This window comes from Heloderma suspectum, chromosome 2 (genome assembly GCF_057233095.1).
Source record: "Heloderma suspectum isolate Gila_16-S chromosome 2, 16-S_ref, whole genome shotgun sequence".
NCBI classification, from domain to species: domain Eukaryota; kingdom Metazoa; phylum Chordata; class Lepidosauria; order Squamata; family Helodermatidae; genus Heloderma; species Heloderma suspectum.
Window position 1 is genome coordinate 72,592,732 of NC_139459.1, and position 27,044 is coordinate 72,619,775.

General features: G+C 42.6%; 2 protein-coding genes across 4 annotated transcripts in view; one reads left to right on the forward strand and one right to left on the reverse strand.

Annotated features, from left to right (window-relative positions):
* Window positions 1–10,167, forward strand: part of CAMK4 (calcium/calmodulin dependent protein kinase IV) — a 142,392-nt gene extending 132,225 nt beyond the window's left edge. For 2 of the 3 annotated variants that reach the window (XM_084832090.1, XM_084832089.1), the window contains 3 exons: window positions 1,833–1,959; window positions 3,995–4,147; window positions 4,475–10,167. In XM_084832090.1, coding sequence (XP_084688216.1) covers window positions 1,833–1,959; window positions 3,995–4,147; window positions 4,475–4,690 — 496 coding nt within the window. In that variant the 3' untranslated portion in view covers window positions 4,691–10,167. Of the gene's footprint in view, window positions 1–1,735; window positions 1,803–1,832; window positions 1,960–3,994; window positions 4,148–4,474 lie in introns of all 3 variants that reach the window. The other variant, XM_084832091.1, reaches the window with a different exon arrangement.
* Window positions 10,168–12,431: 2,264 nt separating this feature from the next.
* Window positions 12,432–25,616, reverse strand: STARD4 (StAR related lipid transfer domain containing 4). Its single transcript, XM_084833861.1, has 6 exons — window positions 25,289–25,616; window positions 23,318–23,435; window positions 22,362–22,411; window positions 20,845–20,971; window positions 19,200–19,314; window positions 12,432–17,334 (listed from the first exon to the last, which is right to left on the reverse strand). The coding sequence occupies exons 2-6, from the start codon at window positions 23,420–23,422 to the stop codon at window positions 17,108–17,110; spliced, it is 624 nt and encodes a 207-aa protein (XP_084689987.1). The 5' UTR covers window positions 23,423–23,435; window positions 25,289–25,616; the 3' UTR covers window positions 12,432–17,107.
* Between the last annotated feature and the right edge of the window lie 1,428 nt (window positions 25,617–27,044).

Here is a 27,044-nt window from a genome sequence, read left to right on the forward strand (position 1 = left end):
TTCTTAATAGGTAAGAGAGTCTTCCCTAGTGAAATAAGCTCCCAATAGTGTTTCCTTCAGGCCAGATTTCCCTGAATTCCACCCCAGCCAATTCCTCACAAACAGGAACAGATGCTGTACATCAGTCCTCCTCTGCCTCCACCTCTTACTGCTTCTTCTGGCTTCTAGGATGATTCAGATGTTTCAGGGGCTACCTGTTGAACTTCTCTCTGTTAAAAACATAAAATAGGAACCTAAGGGAGCAATTATATGGCCACTAGACATTGTCTAGAAAGCTATAGGATTGTTCAGTTTCTGGGAACCAAGGTCAGAGCCAGGGAAGGCAGAAACCACACTCCCTGCCCCCTCCTCTGCTCCCTCATAGCTGGTGCACTTCTCTCCGCACCGGCCACATCTCCATGCTTGGAAACGTGGAGACGAGGAAAAGGGGGTGGTCCTGGGGGTGGAGAGGGGAGGAAACCACAGAAGCTGCTTTATGCAGCTTCCTATCGAGTCTCCAAGCCCTTTCCTCCCACTCCCCGAAGCCATGCCTAGACAGGCGAAAGTGCCCATCTAGGCAATAATGGAGGGCAGCCAGATCCCCTCCGTGCTCCAGCCGCCCTGCATAGGATAGTCGGCAGCCTCAGATTTCAGCGGCTGGCAGGTATCTGGATAGGATTGCGCCTTAAAATGTATTATGTATAACTTGGTTTGCTCATAAAATTATCATGTTTGGTATACTATGTTTAAAAGTACAGTTTATTCAGGCAGTAATTACACATTTACTGAGTTAACTTTTAAACCTTTTTAGTTTTAATAACAATTTTATGACCAAACCAAATTATGCATAATACGTTTTATGTTCCTAAATTAGCAAAATGATTTTCAATCTGTAAAGAGTGCTATATAGAGAGTGGGAAGGGATACTTCCAAATTTTCTGGTTTCATTTCTGCTTTGGCAGTAGATCTACCACAGAATTTGCACATCCCCACCCCCCACCCCATTAGGATCGTGCTAACTATAATGTCTCCTATTTCCCAACACCAGAATATAATTTGTTCCAGGATGATAAACCCTGGAAGGTAAAAAAAAGGACTCGTATTGTATATTCATCTGTACTACTTAATGTTATTTAATGAACATCCTTTACTATTATATCATACCCAAGATGTATAAGATGTTAAAACGATAAAGTTAGGATACTTACAAACCTAATGCTGACAGCTGTTTTTAAACCTATTTCTGCATCCTTTTCTCATATAGACCACTAGATGGCAGACTTCATACCTATAGTTTTTCCTGCTGTGCCAGCCGCAATAGAATGTTTCCACCTACAGCCCAATGTGAGATAGTTTCTAGATTTTTTTAAGTCTCCCAAAGCACTCTGAAGAAAAATGACTAGATTTAGAATCCTTCATGTCAATTGCAAACTCCTACTTGCTCTATTAATCTCTTATGTCTCGATCCTTTGAGCCCTTAGCTGAACATGACCCACTAGCCTATGAGACCATATGTGAAAAGTTACCACATCAGGAAGAAGGCTGGCCTGTGTAGGGAAACTTGTGGGGTGGGGTGGGGGGAATCAGCATGTCACCAACAGGTCTACATTCTGAAATGGTACTATCCCAAAGGTCCCAAATTACTCTATGTTCTACATTCTCTGTATTTCTACATTCAAGTTGCTATTTTTGAACATCCAAGATGAGTGGAAAGGGTAACACCCAGTACTTTTGTATTTCTGCATTGCTTTCACAGGCATAAAGTATCATTTCTGTCAAGGAACCCACAACTGACCTGTATGATCAAGCTCTACCTCACTGATGTAAGAAATTCCTTTCTTATTTGCCTCTAGACTCTGTGGCTTCGAACCATTCTATGATGAAAGGGGAGACCAGTACATGTTCAAGAGGATTCTGAACTGTGAATATGATTTTGTTTCTCCCTGGTGGGATGATGTGTCTCTCAATGCCAAGGATTTGGTATGTTCAGCAAATTTTACCATTGATTTCGGGATAATCAGCATAGCACCATCAGTCTGGAATGAGAACTTGACTCTTGACTGTATTCAGATGCTCTTTCAGTCACAAGCTTGCCCCCTCCTTTCTGCCTCCTTTTGTGAGCGGGAAGAATAACATGACTGGGTTTCTATCAGTGCACCTGGACGTACGGGCGGAGCACCTGCATCATAAATGATGGGTAGCAACGGAAGGGAGGCAAGCACAAAAACTGCTCTGCAAAGTTTGTCACCACTCGGCTAATTATCTGAGGATCAAACTACACATTGCACTACTTGCGTAGCCATGGATAATCTTTGCTTTTTCTCTGGAGTAAGTGTTCATGGCCCTGATTTGGATTGGGACCAACACACACCAGGAGAGGAGAATTAAACCTATACACACACATCATTTCCCCCCAAAATTCTCCCCCTGCAGCGGGGCGGGGGGGATGTTAAAAAAAGAAATCTCCATTAGTGTCCATGGAGGCGCCCCCCCCCCCCCTTTATTAAAAGCCAAAGGTGGAATTTCAGGAAAAAAACAGGTGGAAGATTTAATCCTCCCGCCCAGTGCATGGTGGTCCAGATTCTAATCAGGGCTGTGCACACTAACTCTTGAGTTTTTAAACAGTAGATTATCCTCAGATACATGCTATGCAATTAGCGTAACATGTAGTTTGACCCTGAGGGTGAAAACAGATGTGACACAGGAGATCCGTAATTGGATCTCTTGCTTGGTTTTTTATTTCATGCAGTGGGGGTGTGGGTGCAAACTTGATACGGAAAGTAGCGTTGGGTACCATTTGGCAGACTAAATCTCTCCCTCCCCTCACCACACACACACACCTACTATTAGCCCTGCTGTTATTAGCCTCTAAAGCTCCTATAGAAGTATTTTTCTTTTAAGACATTAAATGAATGAGGTCCCAACTGTTGCTGACTTACAGTATTATTTCTATGCAAGAGCTTTCTATAATCTATTTTCAGCAGAGGAGGGCAAGATCATTGGGCATTAAGTGTGTCCCATTTCTAGGCCACCCAGAGATAGAGCACTAGTTGCATCCCGTCATTTTATTATACCGATCTGCTAAGATAAACATGCACAGTTGGGTTAATGTTGTCTGCACAATTTAGTTACTGCATTAAAGATTTGGTTAAATATTTAAATCACTTAAAATATTTAAATCACTTAAAATATGGCCCCATGAGAAAGTTACATTAATGAAAATGTATTATAATGGCATGAAAGAATTAGAAATTCAGTAGTTTTGTTATATTTTATTATAATATTTGTTATATTTATAGTGTTTTAAAGTTGGGGTGGCATTACTTATTTGTCTTTGTTTTGGTATCATAAATACATTTATGCAACTGAGTCTGACAGATTTCAGTGAAGCTTACAATTGCAAGTATAGCTATATTTGAGGCGGGCCAAACCAGTTATTTCTTGACTTGATGAGGGTTGCTGCAATAAAATTGGAGAGCCCCTGACCGAAATAATTTGTTTTTTCCCCTTTCCATTTCTTTTTTAAAGCCACAGTTGATATTTTGGATCTACAGGCAGTTTGATGTTAATCAGTTAGATGTTCCCATACAACAAAATGCCATGATGTTCATTTATTATTGCCACAAATCAGCAAGAGTGATGAATGCAGAAATGCAAAGGCTGCGTGTGTGATTCCTGCAACTGGATGAAGAATCTCATGTCAGAAGTTGGGCACTGTCAGCTTTCTCAAAGCTGATCTTTGGTAGTGGATAGAATCTTTGGTTCCATCCCTCCTTTCCCATCAGAGTTGCAGGGGTGGTGAAAGAGAAGTTGTTCAAATTCAACTCAAACATTGCTGTCAAACAATTGATTGACATTGTCAGCTCTGACAGTACCAATCATCTGTTGAATAGGTTGATGACAGCAGATAAGGTGTGCAACAGCATCTGCTGGGTACATGTATCCTTGGATTGGGTCCTATATGTTTTGAGAAATAGAACAGTTTATCTTACATTTTATTTTTCTTATTATGCAGGTGAAGAAGCTAATTGTGCTTGACCCCAAGAAACGTCTTACCACATTTCAAGCTTTACAGCATCCTTGGGTCACAGGGAAAGCAGCCAATTTTGCTCATATGGACACAGCCCAAAAGAAACTCCAAGAATTCAATGCTCGGCGTAAACTTAAGGTACATTTCTGGGAAAGCTATTTTAAATAGCTCTTTTGTTGTTGTTTTATTTTGTCACTGCCACTGAAAACTTTTGGTCTAGTGATATTTTGCAGCGTTGCTATGAAATTTAACAGCAATTATGTAAGAGAGTCATTATGTATTGACTGGGAAATTATGTACCAGTCGTTATGTAAGAGGGAATCTGCTAAGAAGTGGCTGGAGCCTTGCTTTGGTCAGTGGTGCAAACGGAATGGCCGCTAGCTCCGGATCAATGCAAAGGAGCCACAGCAAACGTGCCAAGGAATATAACCACTTTTCTTGTTGTTTGTTTTTTAAAAAAAACAGGCTGCAGTGAAAGCTGTTGTTGCATCAACGCGTCTTGGAAGTGCAAGCTCCCACAGCACCCACGACGGCAACAAGCCCAGCCAAAACCAGTCTCTAGGCCCAGAAGGCGATGTGGAGGAAAATGTGGAGAAAGATGAAGCAGTGAACTTCGCTGAAACTCAGGAAGTGGATTCTCAGGCAGAAGCCTTTGAAGGAGAGCTGTACACCTTAGGATAGCTTATTTCAGCTAAGATCTGTCACTTCATGCACCAGCCAAGTTACCATTCAGCAAGAAAGAATCGCAAGCAGGGTCACTCTGGTTGGCTTTGCTTTGAGATGCAAAATGCACTACAAGCTGGTGACCTGGACTTCAATGCATGTGACTGCTTCTGCGGGGGCGGGGGGGAGTAAACCGTCATTTATTGGCATGCCATGGATAAAGTGATATTTACAGTAATACCAACAAGTGAAATGGAGACCAGGGAGTGTATGGGCACTCCTTATAGTCGGCACATATATCTCATGTAGGGCGTTTATAGGTGACCTCTGAAATGACTGATGATTATGGCTTAATACAAGATAGGCATTTTCTAGAGCTCATGGCATTTCTTCGATACGCTTCCTTCCAAACTCACAATCACCCAGTAGGTTGATAGGCACTAAAGGCCACCCAGTGTTTTAAAACATCATATGAAACATTTTGCATTCATCAGTGATAATGTACAAACTGTTTACAATTGAGAACTTAGAGATTTATATGCAAAAACATTCCACAGATTCCTGTATAAGATTGAAAGGTTTGTTCAGATGGCTATGAAACCGTATGTTCCTGAAGCTTACGTTAAGAATGCCTTACTTCTATCAAGTAACCATTTCTATACAGTATTTTAATGATAACCAAAAGGTATTTTGGACTTCTGCCATTTCAGTATCTAGTACAACTTTGACAAAGCAATGTTAAGAGCAGTGCACAAGCCAAAAAGGTGCGTGCCATTGTCAAGGAATTTGCCATGACTGTGAAACTGTGCACCTCTTTATAGGCATGGGGATTATCAGTCTGCAATTATAGAACTGTGATGCAAGGAAGATATTAAACAGCATGATACTTTTCCTGTAGGAGAGCAGTCACGGTACTCCAGTAAACAACTGAAATGCTTGCAGGCTGGAGATACAGGAGAGTTGTACAACCATTTCTTTACCTGTCAGGGTAGGCTTGATCAGTATGGGTGTGCCAATAAAGACCAAATAAGGGCAGATTCAGGCACCTGTGTAAAAAACTGTTACAATCTTTATTCTGCCAGGTGTAGCCTATGTTAACTGAAGAATAATCAGAATGGATATCTAGCAGCAAACATTTGTTTGTAAGTCATTTTATAACACTTGAATTTCTTAATGTATATGTAAAAAAGATACAAAAAACCTGGCAATTGATAATGATCTTACAGCACAAACCTATACGTGTCTACTCAGAATTAAGCCCATTCAGTTCAATGGGGCTTAATCCCAGATAAGTGAGTATACACTTACATATACAGCCTCTGTTTGTTGCTTTTCAGGTACTCGCCTAACTTCATAATAGGTTAGGCCATTATGTCTTACCTTGGTATCTGCATTTTCAGTAGTATTTTCTTGCAGAGACAACACATCTTAGTTAAGGCAAGGATATGCACATCAGCTAAGAGTATGACTAGTTTTGTGTTTTCTGTTCTATTGCAGTTAAAATGAAGGGTAATGGAATATTATTGATATTAGGCTTGGTAAATAACTACTTTGGTTACTACAGAATAGAATACCTTGTGTTTACAGTGAAAGTATCTTATGTGAATTTAAAAAAAAAAACGATATTTTGACACATATTTGAAGCATGAATTATTAGAACTTACATGAAAGAATATTTATTTTGCACAAGGAATCATTGTTCCCAAGCACAAGAATTCAACACATTCCAAGGTATTATTGTTGGAAGGAAAAGTAGAGGTGGATTTTATATTTGTTTTGGCAACGTACCCTCTTGCCTAGAGAATAGAAGAATTCAGAGAACATAACTAGAAAAACACAGCATGATCCAAAACACTTGATATATAAGGGTAGTTCTTTTTCTTCAATGGAGCAGGATGCTCTGGACATGCATAGAGATTCCCCATTGCATGTGATACTAGTTCTGTTACGTATACAAGAGAACGGGCTACCTCTGTGCATGTCCCAATGAAATGAATCAAAGATTACTTTCTCAGCTGCACACCATGACTTACATTATTAATAGTCCAGGGTATCATTGCTAGGAACAAAACTGTTTTTCTAAACACCTAGCCTTTGTAGAAATATAAGGCATGTACACTGCTTTACTAGTCAATTGTAAGATTATGGTGCATGCTTTCCTTTCAGGGATCCAGAAAGCTAGCCTTTTACGAGACAATGTCCTGGTTTGCATATAACACTAACGCATAGTCTATTTAACCCATGGGTTGTTGACTTCTGGAATGTCATGATGTGCAAACCCAGCCACACCAACACACCATGGTTTGTTAATCACAAACAACCCAGAAAGAGAAGCCATGGTTTGTTGTTGGGTTGTGAACGCTGGGTTATTTAAACTATGAGTTAACATTAGGTGTGAACCCAGAACTGTGGGTTGTTCATGGATTGTTTTGCCAGGGTTTACAGGGTTACAGGGTTTGCACAGAGGCAGTGGCAAGAGTGGTTAAAAAACAACAGCTGCTCTACATGCCAGTACTATAGAGCTACATAGGCATTTGGGATACAGGGAAAGAATGGCCAAAGGAGGAAGGAAAGAAACAACTCAGGGATTGAGAAAACAAACTCTGGTTTGTTTGATTGTCTCTCAGTCAAACCCTGAGTAGGGCAACAAACTATGAGTTAACTTTGAGCTAAATAAACCATGGGTTAGCATTATGTGCAAACCAGGTCATAAACTAGCAGATTAGCAAAAGTCTAGAAGTCACTACTGCTGTGAACCGCACAAAACCTAAGAATTTCAGCATCTTAGAACCAATATGGTCTGGAGGGCAAGCAAAACATCTGGCAATTTGAAGTTCATTCCAAAACCTACAGCTTTTGTTCCAGTAGGTGCCTTTGATCATGTTTGTCAGCTTGATATGAGTGCTTGATCAGGTATGTCCAAGTATTCGTACACTTGGAAAAATGAAGATGCCACACTGAGATTGTGCTACCATTCTTCCATGGCAATGAAATTGCAATTATTAGAGCTAACTCATAATCTTCATACCCTTGCTTGTTAGGGTGGATTTATTACTATTGTTTCTTATGTCACAGGAATACTGCTTTTGCAGAGATTTGCGATCCAATGTTTAAAAGACAACATAATGCTAAACCCAAACAGGGTAATGGGGGATGGCTGCAGAATGACAGTATGATTCAGAAACCACTATTCCACAATTATTCAAAAGACTGGAAATTTCTTATATCCATTCACTAAATCCAGTTCAGTAAGTTTTTCCATCGTACATGTACACACGTCTCCAGGACTCTGTCATGCTGGACTGTATGTTCTAATTATTAAGTACCATGGCAAATCAAGGGAGTGTATTATATCCAATTCTTATGTGGGTCACTGAAATTCCAGTGTTTAAGTCTCTCAGTTCAATCCTATGAGTTATTTTACTCAGAATTAAGCCCCATGGAATTCAAGTGGGACTTGCTCCCAAATCAGTTTGCATAGGATTGGAGCCTTAAAATGTGACTTTGATTTTGTAGTTGCCTAAGGGATAGCATTGCCATTTGATATGATAACACAAAAGCAGCTTATTGTAACAGAAAATAAATGAGATGTAGATGTACATTGAATGCATGCTATTAGTGGTGTTAATTAGACAAGGATGCTTTTAGTATTGAGAGAGTTAAGATTAAAGTCTAGTACTAGAAGGCTAACTTATCTTGCCAGTTCAACAGTTCCTGGTTGCAAAACATAAGCAAATCTATCAACTGGTTTGAGTGCACTTAAATTTCTGTTGAATTGCTACCCCAGACTACAGCCACAGCAAACCCATCATCAATGGTTAATGTGTAAAGCTAGGGCTAACCTTGCTAACAGGCAGAAACAAATGGGACCTGCAACAAAATGTTGCAGTGTGGAGTGTGCCTGTTCAAGTTCCTGCCATTTCGCCATCCCAACCAGTTTCCATTCTCCACCCCCAAGAGTCAGTCAGCATTCTGTGCCCACTGAGCATGCTCAGTTCTTTTGGGGCTGTTACGAAGAAGAGGGGTTCCCCCCTTGGTTGGTTTGTTTCTGAAGATTTTTTTTTTAACTTTTGCAAACCTTGGGATTTCCCCAAGTATCCTGATACTTCCCTCTTGTTTGTAGATGGTACTATTTTGGCTATGTAGGACTGGCACTCAGCAAACTTGAGTTCATTCCCTATTAGTATATATGATAGGCAGTCATGTACTGTGGCATGTAGCTGTCTCTGCTGCTGTATTTTATCTGATTCTGCATGTGGATACATGTAAATAATTTGCATTGCTTAATAATATGGCATTACTGATACTTGCGCAGTGTCTGTAAATAACCTGACAGTCAAGTCTTCAGAGTCACCAAGCATAACCACTGACAACAGCAGGTAAAGAGGACACAGACATGGAAACAGGATAGGTGTGGCTACTGAATATTTCTCTTAAGGTTGACCTTGCAAGGCAGATCAGGGAAGATGGCAGAAACCCAACCATGAACATGTTGCCCCAGAATAATCCCATGAGTGCAATATAGAATGCATTTCTAGTATAAGAGTACTGAAAGAAAGAGATGACCCAAAATAACACACTGGTTAAGGGCCAGTGTATAATTTGCAATGCAGATATGACCTTAGTAAAATGTTTGAAAGACATTGATGTGGAGGACTTTGACCACAAAGGACGGGGGCAGGGGGCGTCTTTGAATATACAAATGGTTAGATCCAGACTAACTTAAGTTTCATTGATTTCACTGGATCTACTTTACGTACTCCAAATACACTACTGGAATGTGTATTTCTTGACTCTTAAAAGGAAGTCAGCACTATCCTATACATACATCCTCAGAAGGTAGCCTTATTAAGTTCAGCAGGACTTACTCCCAAGCAAGTATGGATTGCAGATGGAAGGCTATTAAAATCAAATTGGTTTTAGCATGCCTGTTAAGATTGTGGCCTATGGTGCATGGCTTAAGTATGAAGGCCCAGCTTTCTTCTTCCAGTTAACGAAATATGTAACCATGAGATACGGTTAATGCAAGATGTATTTTACAGAAGTAGCATTAGCAAAGGGCCTTTAGGGTTGCTTTGGCCAACATTTCTGTGTGCTTACCTTAATGGTATTCCATGTATATGTTTCCATCTCTGCTTTATTTGCTTCCTCCAAACACCTGGCACCTTTTTATTAATTTGGTTATCAAAAATCTTTTACTTTTTAATAACAGTATTATAAACAGAAACAAGAAATACCTGCTTGTGGTAATGCCTGAAGTGTAAACAAGGATCAGACTGATCAAGCTTGCGTAACTTCCCTCTCTCAAAGTTAAATATTATAGAGGTCTCAGAACTAGACATTTGTTTGCCTTTTCTGCAACTTTTATAAGTGAACTTACCTAGCCTTTTGTATGCCAATACAGAGACCGATATCTGCAGAATAAAAAGGTTACATTTCGATGCTGAAAAATGTGATTTGCATGTACCATATGAAAATAAACAAGTATGCCCAGGATTGCTGTGCTGTTATTCTGCAAGGTCTAAGTCTTCGATAGAAACCTTGAGAGGTTAGATCTTATTTCAGCATCTGCTCTGGGAAAAGCACCATGTGTCTGTTAAGAATGAAAATGCATTTACAATCCCAAAAGCTAGCCCACATTTTTGCAGCGTTCTGACTTAGGATGCTCAGGGATCCCTTTGGGTGGATGAGGCTTTGTGGATGGGATCTTGAAGAGTTCTCCTTGTAAAGAGAGGCCTGCTTCCTTCTGTGAGAAGGTTGAAGACTGACAGGGAAAAGAGATCTATAGCAATAAGAGGAACCTCTGGGTCTCTTCCTGCAGTGCAAAATTCCACCTAGTAATTCTTGAGATCTAATACCAGATTAGGGTGCCTTGTGGGAGATGGCACTCACTATAGACTCTTATGGATCCATGACTTGTGGTTAGGGAGGAAATCTCAAAAATATGCTGGCAGAGATTGCATTCAGTATTTCCTTATTGTGACAGCCATGGGGTTAAAAGTCTGCCCAGCATCCCAGCAAGACTTCAGTTCAAGCCAAAGAGACTTATGTGATTAAGGCTGTTATAACAGAGATACAGCTGCTGTCAAGGCAGATATAGGATGCATGTTCATTGAGACAAGAGCTACAACAGGAGCAGAAATGTGGCTTGGGAAACAAAGAAAAGACTACTAGACAAGTTCAGAATAGCTCATAGGTAAAGCTTTGGTCATTAGAGCAGAAGGATAAGGGGAGGAAAATATTTGCTGGTGGTGTAACTGGCACTAGGGTTGAGGGGAGGCTGTTTGGCAAAACGTAAAGCAAACTCAGATGAAGGTGCTGCAATTGCAAGGAACAAGAGCTGGAAGGAAAAGATAGAGCAGGGTCCTGCTTGCATCACATTTGCTTTTCTCATCTCAGAAATGGCCGATAGCCACCATCAGACCAAAGTGTCAGAATGCATGCAGTTCTCTCCAGGGGGGTGTCTCCACGGTGGATTTGCTGCAACCTGGCTTCATTTCAAGGTCATTCGGGACACATGACATCATAGCCATCCCACAGCCACCCTGAAGCTTTTCATGGAAAACCCAGATTTCCTGAGACTACTTGGGTCCAGGTTCTCCACAGTATAGTTGTGTGCCCCAACCCCCCATTAACCTCGGGTATGCTAGCCCTGTCCAGGGGTGTGCCTTTCAACATGACCCTTCTCAAGGGGTGTTTCCTGTCCCTGTGCTTCCCATCCCGTGTTTTCCAGCACAAGCCAATTACTGTCTACTCAGAAGTAACTCCCATTGTGTTCAATGAGACTTGTCCTGAATGCGCACTTCAGAATTTAGAGAGATCCCCCTTAATTAAAATAGCACATTAGAAAGAGGGCTGCTTTCCCATCCCCGTCTTTCCCACCACAAACATGTGTGTGTCTACTCAGAAGTAAGTCCAATTGTGTTCAGTGAGGCTTGTTTTTGATGTTTCCTTCCTTTCTTTTTGGAAGTAAGTAATTCACAGCTTTGCTCCTTTGCAGCCTTGGGAGCTTTAAGGAAAAGGAGAAAGAAGATTAGAAAAAGGGCTGGTTGCTTCAAGAGACAGGGTGCTTCAAGTATTCACAGGGTTAAATCTCCTAAAGGCTGTGAAGCACTTCCCCAGCTGTAAGGGAGCAGTTAAAGCAGAGTCTCACTCAGTCACAGCATCTGGAGATTTAAAGGAGGGAGGATCTACAGCTGTGTTTTGTAATGTTCTGTCCTGTAAGGAAGTCATTAATGCAAAGGGGGGGGGAGGGAAGAGAAGAGTGCTTTTGTCACAGGAGGAAACCTCCCAGGATATTATAGAAGAAGAAAGTGGCGGGGGGGGGGGGAGATCCTGGATGGGCTGGGGGAAGCCTCTCTCATTGGTTGAGCAGCCCCTGCCAGTCAGATGACGTTCGCCCCCCCCCCAGTATCTTCTGTGAAGTGACTTATGTTGGTGCAGTGCACTCACTTGTGGAGCCCTGCATGGACCAAAGCACACCAAAGTCAAGATTCCTAGGAAAATCCAGATAACCCTCCATTCACTTCTCCTTCTGTTGTCGTGGAGAAACCCCCCAGTTAAAAGACTCTCAGATAATACAGCTGAGGAAAGTTGTTTGCTCAAGGCCTTGCAGAGCTGCTGCCAACCAACCAGAGGAGACAGCGCAGGGCTAGATAGATCCCATGGTTTGACTCAACCCAAGGCAGCTTCATATGGTTGTATGACTGAGGAAATAATCATTCTATTTATTTATTCAAAAAAGAACATAAAATATTTTGAACTTAATACTTTAATATACATCATAAACATTTTATATAAATAGTCTCAGTTATAATACAGAACAGAAATATGTCACAATTTTCATACATTTTTCCAGCATAAGCATTATCTTGATAACCTGAAACAATTTACTTTCAGGAGAACTATGGTCACTTGTGCCAGCAAGTGAATTTTTAAAAATCTGTTCAAATTGAACCATATTGTCAATTTAACCAGTCAGAAGATTGCATTCTACCAGAGATCTCAAATGAATTCTTTCCGGACACGTAATAAAAGAGGAATCATGAGAAAATAATGGTAGTTTCTTAAATACTTAAATCAAACTGTTCTTACAGAAAATGTTGGATCAATACCATCATACCATCCAGCTACAGATATGCATTGTTAACTCCCATTGAAGGAAAAAAAGTCCTACTATTCCTAGCAAGCACCAGCAATGGGATGCTGGGAGTTGTTAGGACTTTTTCTGTCTAAACATGCATAGAATAGCTCCCTTAGCTGATTTTACTATCTGACAGTTGATGGCCATCTATTGATAATAAGCATAAGAGATTTCAATATATCCACATGCTTCACTATTTGTTACCTATAATAGTTACTAATACTAACATTTTTGTTGCTGCTGCTAATAATTCACATTTCGGCTACAACATAGCCAATGATATGTTTCTCTGCCCTCTTAAGGATTAAAAAGAATTGAAATATGGAAATAGGACTACAGGATTCTTTCTATTGCATCAAACTTTTCAGTACTGAGGATAGCAGCATTTTGAAAGAGAACCTCTTAGGTCAGAATTAATAAGCAAGACAGAGTGCATGAGAGGATGCATATTTACATATTGACACAAGTTCAGCCCTTTAAAAAGGAAAAACACAGTGCAAGGCTGCTCTCTCTCTTACAGCCCAAATCCAATGCAGGTTTTCTCAGAAAGAAATCACAATGTGTTTAATGGGGCTTACTGCCTAGTAAGTATGTTGAGGATTGCAAAAATCCTAAACAGTCCTGAATGGCAGGGCTTTGCTACCACTGCTTAGTTTCATTTAGGAGTGAAATTAACTACAGCAGGAACTGTTGCTGATTTCATGCGCACGCGCACACACATGCACACGACCTTTCTCGTATTGAGGAAACAACTGCAATAGAAAATTAGGGATCTATTAGGCCTTAACAACCTTTTATTTATTTATTAGGCTTTAACAAGCTTTTCCCCCTACCACCCACCTCCTTCCACCGCTAGAACATTTTTACAGTTAACAAACTACCAATGCTGGATAGCGACGGTTCTGATAGCTTTTCAGAAGCAATATTCCATACACAGCCTAAGCGAAGGAAGCTTGATCAAGAGGCAGGAAAGTTAATGCTAACACCATTAAACTAGAAGTTCTACATCTTGATCCTTAATGTATTCTAATACTGTTACAGAGATGCTTGGAAGAATGCAAAATGTTCTGCTGGGTTGTTGCTTTAACCACTGTCTAGCCAAACATAAGAGTATGCATTTTGACCTGAGGGGCTACATTGCACAGGCACAAGCCAGACTGTATGTAGTTAATTAGTACTTTTTGCTACCACAGACAACTCCCCAAGACCAACTTTCCAGATTTACTTTGGAAGCAATGGTTCATGAATATAATTGCAGAAGGTACTGTTATTTTAACATTGTTATGCCCTGTACAATATTTTTCCTGAGTTTAATCAAAGGCTTTCTCCAACATTTATCATAAGCACACATTATGCATTTGGCATGCTACCAAACACTGCAAAGACACTGAAAAAGACAAGGCCATTTTAATTCTGTCCTCAAACCCTGGGTGACACAGGGCCACTTTGCACAAGTACATGCCCAGCCATCCCATAACAGAAAACACAGGATGAACTATCAGACAGCAACATCTTCACTAATCAAGAAGAGAGAGCCACTCACTTTGAGGGTCAAACAAATTCATGAAGAATAAGACCATCAATGGATACTAGTCAAGATGGCTAAAGGCTACTACCAGAATCAGACACAGGCTGCCTCCACATACTAGACAAGTGGGAACAACAGAAGATGGATAATGCCTTCAAGCCTGGCTTGTGGGCTTCTCAAATGCATGTGGTTGGCTATTATGGATGGCTAGTTCCATCAAGATGCTAGACTTGATAGTCCTTTGGCCTGATCCAACAGGGCTCTTATGATGCATTATGTTCCACATGATACATGCAGAAGCAGGTCCCTGGACATTCCTAGCTGTCTGGGGAACAGTGTGCACAACTTGATGCTGCTCTCCAATTCCACAGCCATTATTTGTGTGAACCAGCATCTTCATGTTGAATGCTGTAGCTGTGATCTCTGTGACTTGCATGCTGATGGCAGCATTCTTGGGAGCTGTGGAAATTAGTGTGGGTCAGCCCTCGCACCATAATGTGTTTTTGCTGGGAAGAGGAGGTGCTTTCTCAAACTTGCTGGAACATTGTAATTCAGAGTTCCATCTGGAATCTGGCTGAGTGAGTATCATAGGCAAGCACTGGACAGTGCCCATGAGATCACTAATGATAACCTTCCTCATGACTGCAAAGTGGGAACTTACAGAGCCAAAATTCACTAGCCTCAACGCAAAACTCATCACACACGCCACACATTTTCAGTGGTGGGCATTTCAGAAGGTCCCCTAGGTACCAAACTTCCCTTTAAGCCCCTTCAACTTTAAAAAGCAAGTGGAAAATATGGCATTAAAGCTTAGAAAATGGACATGCTGCTCGTGTAAATCCACACTTTCCCCATAATCTCCCCTTTAAACACACACACACAGAATCCTTGTCACACTGATTTTCAGAATCGCTCTAAAGTGAACAGTTACTCAATGCAAATTGTTCACCTAACTGAATAGAGTTAGGCTTCCAATGTTTATTTCAGTCCAGCTTTGCATGAAACACTGTTCCTTGTCAGCTCAATCTGACAGCATTTGAACGGTCACCACCACATGATACTTTGGGGTGAGCTGTCTAGACTGATGGAGAGATCTGACAAGACTTCTGTCGCATTCCTAGTTCTGTGACCCAGGACAAGAACTGTGGGTACAATCACACTGGCTGCATACGATGCGATCACACCTGCAGCAGCTTCGTACACATGCACTAGCTGAAATCTGCATCATGTGGGAAGCCTCTTTTTATGCGCAGACTGGACCTTGAAGGATTGGGACACATTTGTTCTACTACATGATTGCAGTGCACAAGGTGGAGTAAAGCGGCACCCACAGCTTCCATCTCACAGCTACCATTTAAAAGCCTTAACAATCCATGTTTATGGTCTAAGTTTGTTCTAGAATACAAACCAGAGCAATGCTGGTAACCCTTGTTTTCTCTCTGTACCTGAAAACATTGCATGCATCTACTCCAATCTCAATCCAAGACAAGATTCAAATATAACACTATGTCCCCTCCTGCTCTGGGATAAAAGTGAGACTATCACACCCTTGCAGCCTGAGATGCAAAGACAGCATAAGTGGGGTATTTTAAAAAAACATTTGCAAACATATACATATCCTGCCATGTGTAGCTCACCCACATCATATGCATTTCATATTCCTATCATAAACTGAGTTTAAACACCGAGAGACTACTAAATGAAGATGACATTTTAAAAATTCAGGCGTTCGGTTACACAAACCATGTAAAATTCTCAAGATCTGAGGTAAGCATTCTAAATGTAGAAGAATTCGTTTAACCCTAGATTTTAAATGACTGTATGCAGCAATCTGAAAGTAACAAGGTTACTTCAAAAGTCTTCAAAAGTCCTTGGGGTCACTCGGTTGGTTGCAGTATGAGGCTTCATTTGGGTTGTCTGGTCCTAAAACAATAAAAATACTTATGCCTCAATCCAGATATAGTTGCAGCTAACAGCACATGTACAGCCCAAGACAGTGACTTGGAATGTGCATTCCTGTTCACATTGCCATGTGGATGAACATACACATCCTCCACCCACAGTGGATGTCTAAGCACCATGTGCAGCGCAGATGTGCATCTGCATACAACGTAACCAGTCCAGCAACAGGATGTCCAAAAGGTATCAACCCTGCTGGACCAGAGTATGTGCTCAAAGATCATAAGGACAAATTCATAGTCCAGATAGCTCTGAATTTAAGCCAAGGTATTTGGTTGGCCGTTGTGCGAAACAGGATGCTGCACCAGGTGGGCTGTTTCATCCAGCAGGACTCTCCCTGCATTCTTAATATAGTCTCTTTGAAAACATGTTTCCTACAACCTCAGCTTGAAAGGGGTGTATGTTGTAGACAGCAAAGCAATGAACACAATCCAGTTGGGGCATGTGCATTTCCCAGGCAGTGGGTTAGATCCAGATTTGTGTCATGCGTAAGAGTAGACCCACAGAAATTGATTTCAATAGGTCTACTCAAAGCATGATATAAATCTGGATCCAACACATTATTTAGGAAAGTCATGATTTTTTCTGGGCTACAATCCAAAAAAAAAAAAAATGCTTGCCAAAGAGTTAAATGTCATTGAGCTCAGCAACTCTTACTTCAGAGTACATGTGTTTCCAATTCACCTGTGCAAATAGGATTACTGGCACCAATAAGGAAAGCACTACAAATCTTCATGCAGGAAGCCTCTAACCCACCCTAACTTTTAGAAATCTTCTTCGTGGAGCAGAAGAGAATTGCAAGAAATCATGCCGTCAGAACTTTCCTGAGATCAGAATAAAAATTCGCCAGTGTACTGGCCATAGCTGTATCCACTGCAGACTGGGGGAGCATGCCACGCAGATCCGTCTGAATAAAGCCGATCAAAAGGCTGTGTCTAGGATTGTCCTTGAGTGGGAAACAGAACCAGCCGCAGGGGTGGTTAAATCCTCGGACAAAACCTGGTCTTACTTCACCATAGTCCAGGCTAATACCTGTAGTAAAATAAGATACTGCAATGGGTTAAAACTCTCATACAAAAGGAATGCACCTATTTTTGTCCATGGGGCATCTTTAAGAGCTTGTTAGGGCCAGGATCCAAAGGCACTTGTGGGGGAGGCTTCCATCTAACAACTGAAACCCCCAAAGTAAGGGGGGGCCCTGCAATTTCAGCATCCACCGATGCAGCAGGAGAACCTGTAACTCAGACAGATAAATGGGGAAGTCTACTGCATGTACAGAAGCATTGCTGCATGCCTAATAGGGCTGCCAACCATTCAGCCTGCCCTTGCCTCTGTGCAGCTTGACATGCAGATGCACAAGAACAGAAAAGCTGGGCCTTTTTAAGATCAGCTGGCAAGCCTAATGCCTAAGGAGCTCCTTGCATCCTTGGCAATGTCATTAAGCCTCTTTTCTTCTTTTCCTACACAGAAATCATTGCCATGCAGGGAAATTATAATAAGTGAAGTGGCCCTCAAAACACAGTGGATTTGCAGGAATATTGAACATTATATTCATAATAAAATGTTTGTGCTAATGACTGAAGCACCAGGGGTTGGGGACAAAGCACTATCTGCAAACAACCTTTAGGGGAACAAAGGGCACATCTGAACAAAAGCTTCCTGTGCTTCCTGTTAGTGCAAGAAATGTGTACTCTAAAAACTCAATGCACCATTCAAGTCCCTTATGCAAACAGTGCTCATCTTCAGATCGTGTTACTATTAGTTGAAGGATCAATGTTCAAGGTAGTACCCAGTGACCATGTAGGAACATGCCCAGCCCACATACTGAGCAGAGAAGGCACCAGCTGGCCCTGGATATCAGAGGATACCCCTGTCTTCTCCAAACCACCCTTCTCCCCTGAGACAGGCATGATCTGTGGAGTCAACACTCAATATTTAACACAGGGGTAGGGAACCTTTTTCAGCCCAAGGACCAAATTGGTTCTGAGCAAGCATGTGGGTGGAGCCACATGCCCACAGCAGGCAGGGCTACCCCACTGCTTGCATGTGGGACCACAACGCAACTACCTTCCCACAAACAGTCATATGTTGCCCCACCACCACCACAGCATTATAAAGTCCAACTGCAGCAGGGGAGGGGGGATTTTTCAAGGGGGGTCCTCAACACTGTTGCAGCCATGTTTGTGGATTAGTCCTTCCCTTCTCAGCACCTCCCCCCCCCCCCAAATAGGCTTTTTTTAAAGCCTATCTTGGAATCCAGGGAGGCTTTTGGAAGGCTGCAATGCAGTGTGTGTGGGGGAGCAGGGCTACTGCCTTACCTCTGAACAGTAATTGGAGATGAAGGCAAGGGAAACCAGAGGGTCAGATGGGGATCTCTCAGGGGCTGGAGGTTACTCACCCTGGATTTACCATATCCTAACTCCAGCCATACACTATCCAATCTCTCAAGCAAAATACAAGCCTGGATTTCCCCTGCCCCCCAATAGAAGGCTGAATTCCTTCTCCCATCCGTGGCTGCCACCATGGGGAAAAGCAGCACCTCCCAAAGTTATCCATTTTAGGCAGTTCTGAAAGGCACTGCCCCAGGTTCAGCCTGGCAATCCTAGTCAGAGGCCTAGTATAGCTCGCTCACCACAATTATCCCAGTTACATGAATTCAACTCTCCTTTGCACTAATCAACTTTTGTACAGCACTTTCAAGCTGCAAAGTGATCACCAGGACATCCTTCTTCATAACAGTAAATTTCTTTCGATTTTTAACTTTGTAGATGTGAATGGCAACAATACAATCATTGCTTGCGAACATCAACCAAAACCTACGTACAGTTGATTTCAGCAGGCTCAGGTGTGCATGATAAGTCGGTTTGGAAAAAAAATGATGTTTAATGAGAAATTACCACATGACAAAAGCCCTCCTTCATAGTCTGTTGTGTAGGAGAAGTCAACGAACTCTCTCGGTGCAATAATGTTCCACAGTTGGCCAGCTGTGGTGTAACGCATTATACAGCAATTCTGTGGAGCCATCACAAAATGTTAGTTCAGGGAGTATCTTTTGTATACCAGAAGCAGTGATGTGGGCAGAAATTTTTCCACGGACAATTTCCATTTCAGACATTCATTAGGTACAATGAATGGATGCCAACTGCAAATTCAATACTGGGCAAGCTATCCGTTTCAAAGTCATAATTCAAATTTAAAGAGACAGAAATGCAATTATGAATTTCTCATCCCATTTAGCTTGATTCTGTAAGGCACCTTAGATTACTTGTAGTTAGGATGAAGCAATTTTAAGATGACGTACCCATACGTCCAAGTTACAAGGATATCGAACAACACGGCTGATATGAATTCAACTGACTCCCTGGCCACCCCAACCTCCCCACACAAAGAATGAAATGTCCACATCTCCTAACTGAAGAAAAAAAAAATCAGGTTATCCTAAAAATGATCACGATTAGCCAAACTTGCTGAGATTAATCCTCTGCATTCTGCTGAATAGGAACCATCTTTAAGAAAGCTAGCTTTAGATTCATGGTAAGACTTAAATTCAGCATGTAACAAAAAGACTTTTAATATAAAGGTTGTTTTGTTGCATGCTGAATTTAACTCTCCAATTTTTCTTAATAATTAAGAAATAATTAAGAAAACTGGCTTAAAAACCACACAAGTCAGAACTAATGATGCATGGCAAAGGTACAGAACTGTAGAATCTATAGGCTGGGGGTGTCCTTTGTTCAGGTTCCAGGACTCATTAAGATGCTGGGCTGAAACCAGGAGAGTCCTGCTGAGGGTCACTCCTTGCCCAAGCAAAGAGGCTTTGAAGATCATGATGTGCTCACCACCTCTCAACATTCCCTGCTCAGGGAGGACTTCAGTTTACCACATTAAAGTGAACAGACTGCAAGGTTTTGTATAACTTTTTCAAAAAGGCTCAGTTGAGCAAATTAGAAAAAAAAATACAATGTTCAAAAAATATAGGCCTTAAAGTGCAAGGCTGTGGCCCTCTTGATGGTGTTGGACTCCAATTCCCATGAGCCCCAGCCAGCAGACAATGGGGGTTGTAATCCACCAGCATCTAAAGGGCTATAGGTTCACCACCCTTGGATTAAGGGCATGAATCAACCAAAGTTAAGGAGTTTGAAACTCCATCAATTGCAATGGGGGGCAATGGGACTTAAAACTGCTTCACTTTGGGTTGATCAGGTCCCATTGACAGTCCTATCAAAATGAATGCTTAAATCTGATTGCCTTTACTGGATCATGCCCTGATATTTCAGATCCTCAAAAGTGAGAGCTATGGCAATGTTGCCACCCTGTCATCTCAGCATTGTTATCAGAACTCTCTCCAATGCAACACACACCAAGCTGAGCATTCTTTAGTACAAGAAAAGAACATCGCTCCGAGCATTACAAACAAGGCATAAACATACACACACACACACACGTTAAAACACATCACGAGTTCTATGCCAAAAGCCCAATCAACATATGAATGGAACTCCTAGCTGTGTGAATGGATAATATATATGGACAAAGTGTTACCTCTTCAAACTCATCAACAATGTCCATTGTGGTCATCAGGCTGTCCCAGTGTAGCCGATAAGGTCCTGGACGTATGTGATCTACTATTCTGTTGGCGACATCCTCCACAATCCCTTGCGTTTTGTACCTACAGAACCAGATGTAAGACAAGGATGCTTAGAAAATGTTAAAGCCCTGAATAAATATCCATCAGTTTGAAGTAGCTCACATATAGGTGATATACATCTAATGTCTCTTTTATTTTCAGTACCTAGGAATCTTGGGAGCATTTTCTTCCAGGTTAAATTTTATTTCCAGTTCCTCAGATTCCACATCCTCCTCTTTCCAAGCAAAAGGAAACTCTATGATCTTTGAACGTGTGTGTGTGGGCGTGGGAGAGTAACATGCTGTTTTCCGTTCAGTTCCTCTGAGGCAGAGGAGCTGCCTTGTATCTGTCTGACAAAGGTTTTCTGTTTCATATCTTATTTTTAAAGGCTCCCCCACAAGCACTCCCCAAAAATGATACTACAAAGACCTATTGAGCCTCAGAGAACGACAAAAATTGAATGCAAATAAAGCAATACTCCTTTTAAAACAAACAAAAAGAAATTAAGTGGAACGTAAGAGGTGCTGTTTGTCACCAGCTGCATGATGGATGCTGGCCCACTGCTGCCTAGGAGAGCTTGACATCTCCATTCCACAAAGCACTCCAAACGGTAATAGAGAGGTTAGCAGAGACAGGCTGGGATGTACCGCATTTCCCAAGGACAAATTATTGCTGTTTGTGCACTCTGAAAATGCCAATTTGCCATAACAGTTGGATTAGATAGCAAAGACATTAGGATCCCCAAACAATAACTGTTCATTTCTTGAGAAATCCTCACTGCTGAAGGAGGATGATATTGCACCACGTATTTTGGTGAGCAAGTACTTATAGAGAAGCTCAACTGGTTGTATGTCCCCAGCTCCTTATGAAAAAAAAGGTAGAGAATGTTAGTCTGACTCATGGCCAGTTGTTCACCAGTAGCACTCAGCAATGTCAGTCATGGCATTGAGGATATAATGGGTCAGTTCACACAACACAACAGCCCATCAAGGGTTAATTTACCCTCGAGGAGCTACAGCATGTGCCGCCCTCCATTATGAATATGCATCTCCAAGTGGTGGTTCCTGTGGCTTGCCGTGTTGTGCAAACTCGGCCGGCAGGGGTTGTTTGAGGGTTAAACAACTGTACAGTTATGCAAAAGTTGTTTACCCCTCAAATCACCACCACCATCACTCCACCAGGTTTGCAAGACACAACTCACAGCAACCCCGTTGGGGGCTGCATATTCATAGGGGGGGGGGGCAGCATGTGCTGGAACTCCTCAAGGGTAAATTAACCCTCAATGGGCTGTTGTGTCATGAGAGCCAAGCAAATGACTTATAGAGTAATCCACTTCGGCTCTAATTCAGCAAGATTGAGCCCCCTTGCAATACAGTATTGAATATACACACACCTATTCACTAGAAATAATATTTGTAAGACCTTAACTTACAGGTATCCATTGAATTCTTCTGACGGCTTACGCCAAACCGTAGTATCCTTCTGTGAAAGAAAATGAAGGATCACAGTATTTATACACTATTAAAATGCCTCACTCGCTTCAGACCTCTGAAAGTGTGTATTTATTGGTTTGTGTTCTTAAAAAAAAGTTTTTAAAATATATTGTACACTTTCTTGAGAGTCTATTGACTGAAAAGCAGAATAGAAATATTTTAATGAAATAAGTAAATGAAGTAAAAATAAATTGAAGACAGAGATCTCTGAGGGATCTTTCCAATAATGTGCATCTTTCAGAAATTTGTTAGTACATTTACATTATTTCAACTGTACTTAAAAAGCCAACACCACACAACACATTTTAAAATGAATTCTTCAGTTTATCTCTCCCTATTCACCAATCACAACTCAAGACACAACCATATGAAATGTAGGCTTAAATCAATATACAAAAGAGAAAAAAAATCCCCATCAGATACAGACATAGAATGGGGCATATCAATAGCTACGCTATCACGACATCACATTTCACCAGCAATAATGATTCACAGTTGTGTGGACGTCACAACTAATACAAGTGGTGCAAATACCTAGGATTACAGGTGTTGGGTTAAATTTGCGTTACTTTGATATCCAGCTTCAAACAAAATAGGGGAAGTTTAGTTTTGAAGATTACTGCAAACCAGGAAAAAGAATATTTACACTTATGTGAGCAACAGGCCTCCACTGATGGTAACAAGAATGTGTTTCCTGGAAAGTATATATGTCACACTGCCCTTTTTGCTTCAATGTTCCACAGTTTGTGGGGAAACTAGGAATCGCCCCCATTTTATTCTTCAAATACCATAACACCAAATATTCTCACCTAGTACCCCAAGGTATAATAGAAATCACCACACCGGTTTGTTATCAAACAAAAGAATCTGCAACATTTATGGCTCAGTAACTTACTGTTTTCTTAGCAACTCTCCATTCACCATCTTCAGTGCTGTAGTACTGGATTACTGTATTTTTTAGCTTTGTAGCCAGAGAAACTACATCAGGAAAGTCTGCCATTCTATTTACTTTTCTACAGAAAAAACAAGATGCAAAACTTACAAGACAGAAACGTATTGCTTTTTTTCACTTTCCTGTTCAGCATTAATACGATAAGCTGATCAGCCTCCGCTGGTCTCCCAAGTTGCACAGCTACATGACTTTTTTAAAGGATCACCAGAAAGAAGTACCAAGCATTTGGCTCAACAGAACAAGACAACAATTTCTTATCGTAGTGTCCCACAGTTATAACATTCACAGTTAAAGAACTGCACACACAAGCTGCAAGTGCTGCCTTTCTCCTTCTGGAGAGTGGCTCTGATCATCAAACCATCTCCACTAACAAAGTCTCCTAGCCTAGGCTGTAGTGCAATAACCTAGAAAAGATAGTCCAGGTTCAGAGATTGAATATAGACCTTAACACATAGGTGCTAAGATTTCCAGTGTCCATCTTTAAACTGCTGCATTGGTTCTGTGGCCTCAGAGCAGCTAAGGAAATGATAGAGGGGCTGTGTGGCTTGTGCCAACACAGGCCACCTCTGATATTGGACCAAATTAGCCAAAAACCAGCAAAGAGGTCCAAGAGGAGACTACAAAAGGAGGCAAGTGGACAAGGAGGGCTGCCAGATGAGAGGCCCAACACCCACAACCCATTATACTGATGGTCTGGACCAGCCTTCCCCAATCTGGTGCTTTCCAGTTGTGTTGGACTACAACACATGGTGGCAATTATAGTCCAACACATCTGGAAAGAACTGGGGAAGGCTAGTCTGGACCCTTAGACAAAAACATAAAAAAAAATCAACACACATTTGTTCCTAGTAACATCCCATGTGTTTTTAAATCATTACATGGCTGTGGGAGTTTTTTATTCTGGCTTTATTCTGTTTCATCCTTTTAAGGGTTTTATATTATATTATGTCATGTTGAGATTTAGGGGTTTAATTTTTGTGAACTGCCCACAAAAGAGCTTTGTAATGCAATAAAAAATAAATAAAATAAAATCCATTAAGGGAAGGAAAAAAACAGAATTGCTTCACAGTACCTTCTTGATTCTTAGAGCTAGGATCCCGCCGTCTGGAAGCACCCTGAGTGACCCGAGGCAAGTCACTGCCTATCCAGCCTAACCTACCTCACTGGGTTGTTGTGAGGATAAAATGGAGGGTGGGGAAAGAACCTTGTATGGGCGCCACTAACGAGCTCCTCGGAGGAAGGGTGGGACAGAAATGAAATCATAAATAAATGATGTGCCGTCATCAGGCTGACTATGGATTTCAATGAGCCCAACTCTTTGACTTGTAAACATGTGAGATAATATGGGGCTGGGGGGGGGAGAGAGGTTGACACTCATTCACATTTAGGTTGTCACAAGATCAGGCTGGTGGCTCTGACTTCGGTAGGCCTGTGAATCCATGCTGGGTTTCAATCAGAACCAGCCAGAACTCCAAAGGAACTATCCAAGGTGCTGGACCCAATCCTCAAAATAGTCTCAGCACATTGGAGAGCTCCTTTAGGGTTCTGAATGAAACCCAGAATGGACCCACCGTCCCAACGCAATCGGAGTCACCAGCCTCCACTGGATCAGCCTCCCTTTTCACACGTGATAACACGTTTCCACACGTGAGGCTTCCACGGGGTTCGCGGGGCGGCCGTGAAACCTGCCTCAGCCCGCCTGGCCTTCCGGATGGCCACGTCCGCGTACGCCACGGCCCGACGAGTTTGCCATAAACGGAGCGAGAGTGTCGGGGGCGATGTCAGGCTGACGCGGGAACACCTCCCGAGGCCAGAGATGCCTCAAGCCCGGAGCCTCGCTCGGCGCACCTGCCTCCAGCCCCGTCCCGCGCGGAGGAGGAGGCTGCCGCCGCGCAGAGCGCCGCCTCAACTCACCAGGTCCGGGGCTGCGAGGAGGGGCTCTTCCAGGACGGGCTCCTCTCCGGGCGCGAACGGCTCCCCGACACCGGCACGCCCGACGCCTCGCGCCTGCCCTCCTCCGCAGCCCGGTTTCTGTTCCTTCTCCCGCCCTCACCAGGTCGAGCTGCTCATCCCGTTAGCCAATCAGAACTCAGCCGGCTTCCCCGCCGCAGCCAATAGCAGCGCCTCCATCGTCCGGGCCGTCTTCTTTTTTCCCTCCAGCGCCAGCTCAACAACATCGCCCCATGCAAATATATCACGAAGTAAACCCCGCCCCCAAGCCCGCCGTTCGCCTCCGTCCTCCCCGTCAACCCCTCCTCTTCTCTCTCCGCGTCATCTGCCCAACGGATGACAAACGGCCATTTCTCATTGGCTGTTGGCTGGAGGAAGGCGGAGGGTGGCGCGATGATTGGCCAACATGAAGATGGAGTGACAAAATGGGGAAAGAAGAACCCAACCCCGGGGGTGCGGCCGAGCATCCGTGAGGTGGAACTTGGAGCTCTCCGGTTGGAGGGGTGAGAGCACGTCACGTGGATGCTCCCTGTGGTCAGGGTTATGCAGATATGATGGCCGGCTTTGACCGTCGTGGCTGGGGAGCGTCGCGCTCAGATGTGCTCTGCGTGTGCAGAAGGCTGAGGTGGTAGAATTGACGATACCATTTCAGAGCGCGCGGGGGGGGGGGGAGTTTTCCGAGCTTGCTCGCTCCTCTACGTTAAAAACAAGTCTCTTTGCAAAGGGAAACCTAGCACGAAAGAGAGAGAGCTTCTATCTCAGCCCTTTGCCAGATATATGTATTTTCTATTTTCAGGGCGTTTTTGACATAAGAACAGCATTACAAAAATTAAACCACCCACCCGCAGTTTGCTTCTGCCACCTCATTCTACTTCATCTGTACATCTCGTCTTTTTGTTGTTCAGTCGTTCAGTCGTGTCCGACTCTTCGTGACCCCATGGACCATAGCACGCCAGGCCTTCCTGTCCTGCGCTCTCTCCCGGAGCGTGCTCAAGTCCATATTCATTGCATCAGTGATGCTATCTAGCCATCTCATCCTCTGCCGTCCCCTTCTCCTTTTGCCTTCAGTCTTTCCCAGCATCAGGGTCTTTTCCAGAGAGTTTTCTCTTTGCATTAGGTGGCCAAAGTATTTGAGGTTCAGCTTCAGTATCTGTCCTTCCAATAAGCACTCAGGGTTGATTTTCTTTAGGATGGACTGATTTGACCTCCTTGCAGTCCAGGGGACTCGTAAGAGTCTTCTCCAGCATCACAGTTGGAAAGCATCAATTCTTCGGCGCTCAGCCTTCCTTATAGTCCAGCTCTCACAGCCATACGTTGCTACTGGGAAAACCATAGCTTTGATTAGACGGACCTTTGTCGGCAAGGTGATGTCTCTGCTTCTTACTACGCTGTCTAGGTTGGCCATAGCTTTCCTCCCAAGGAGCAAGCATCTTTTAATTTCATGGCTACAGTCATCGTCTGCGGTGATCTTGGAGCCCAAGAAAGTAAAATCTGTCACCGCTGCCATTTCTTCCCCTTCTATATGCCAGGAAGTGATGGGGCCAGATGCCATGATCTTCGTTTTTTTAATGTTGAGTTTCAGACCAGCTTTTGCACTCTCCTCTTTCACCCTCAACAACAGGCTCTTGAGATCCTCTTTGCTTTCTGCCATTAGCGTGGTATCGTCTGCATATCGGAGGTTGTTGATAATTCTCCCAGCAATCTTAATTCCGACCTCTGA

Excerpts from the sequence above, each read along its gene's own strand:
- STARD4 (XM_084833861.1), bottom strand. The coding sequence starts at position 23,422 with ATGGCAGACTTTCCTGATGTAGTTTCTCTGGCTACAAAGCTAAAAAAT. Across the intron at positions 20,972-22,361 it reads GAAGAATTCAATGGATACCT|GTACAAAACGCAAGGGATTG; the intron begins GTAAGTTAAGGT and ends CTGGTTCTGTAG. Across the intron at positions 17,335-19,199 it reads AGGAGGGCTTTTGTCATGTG|GTATTAGCCTGGACTATGGT; the intron begins GTAATTTCTCAT and ends ATTTTACTACAG.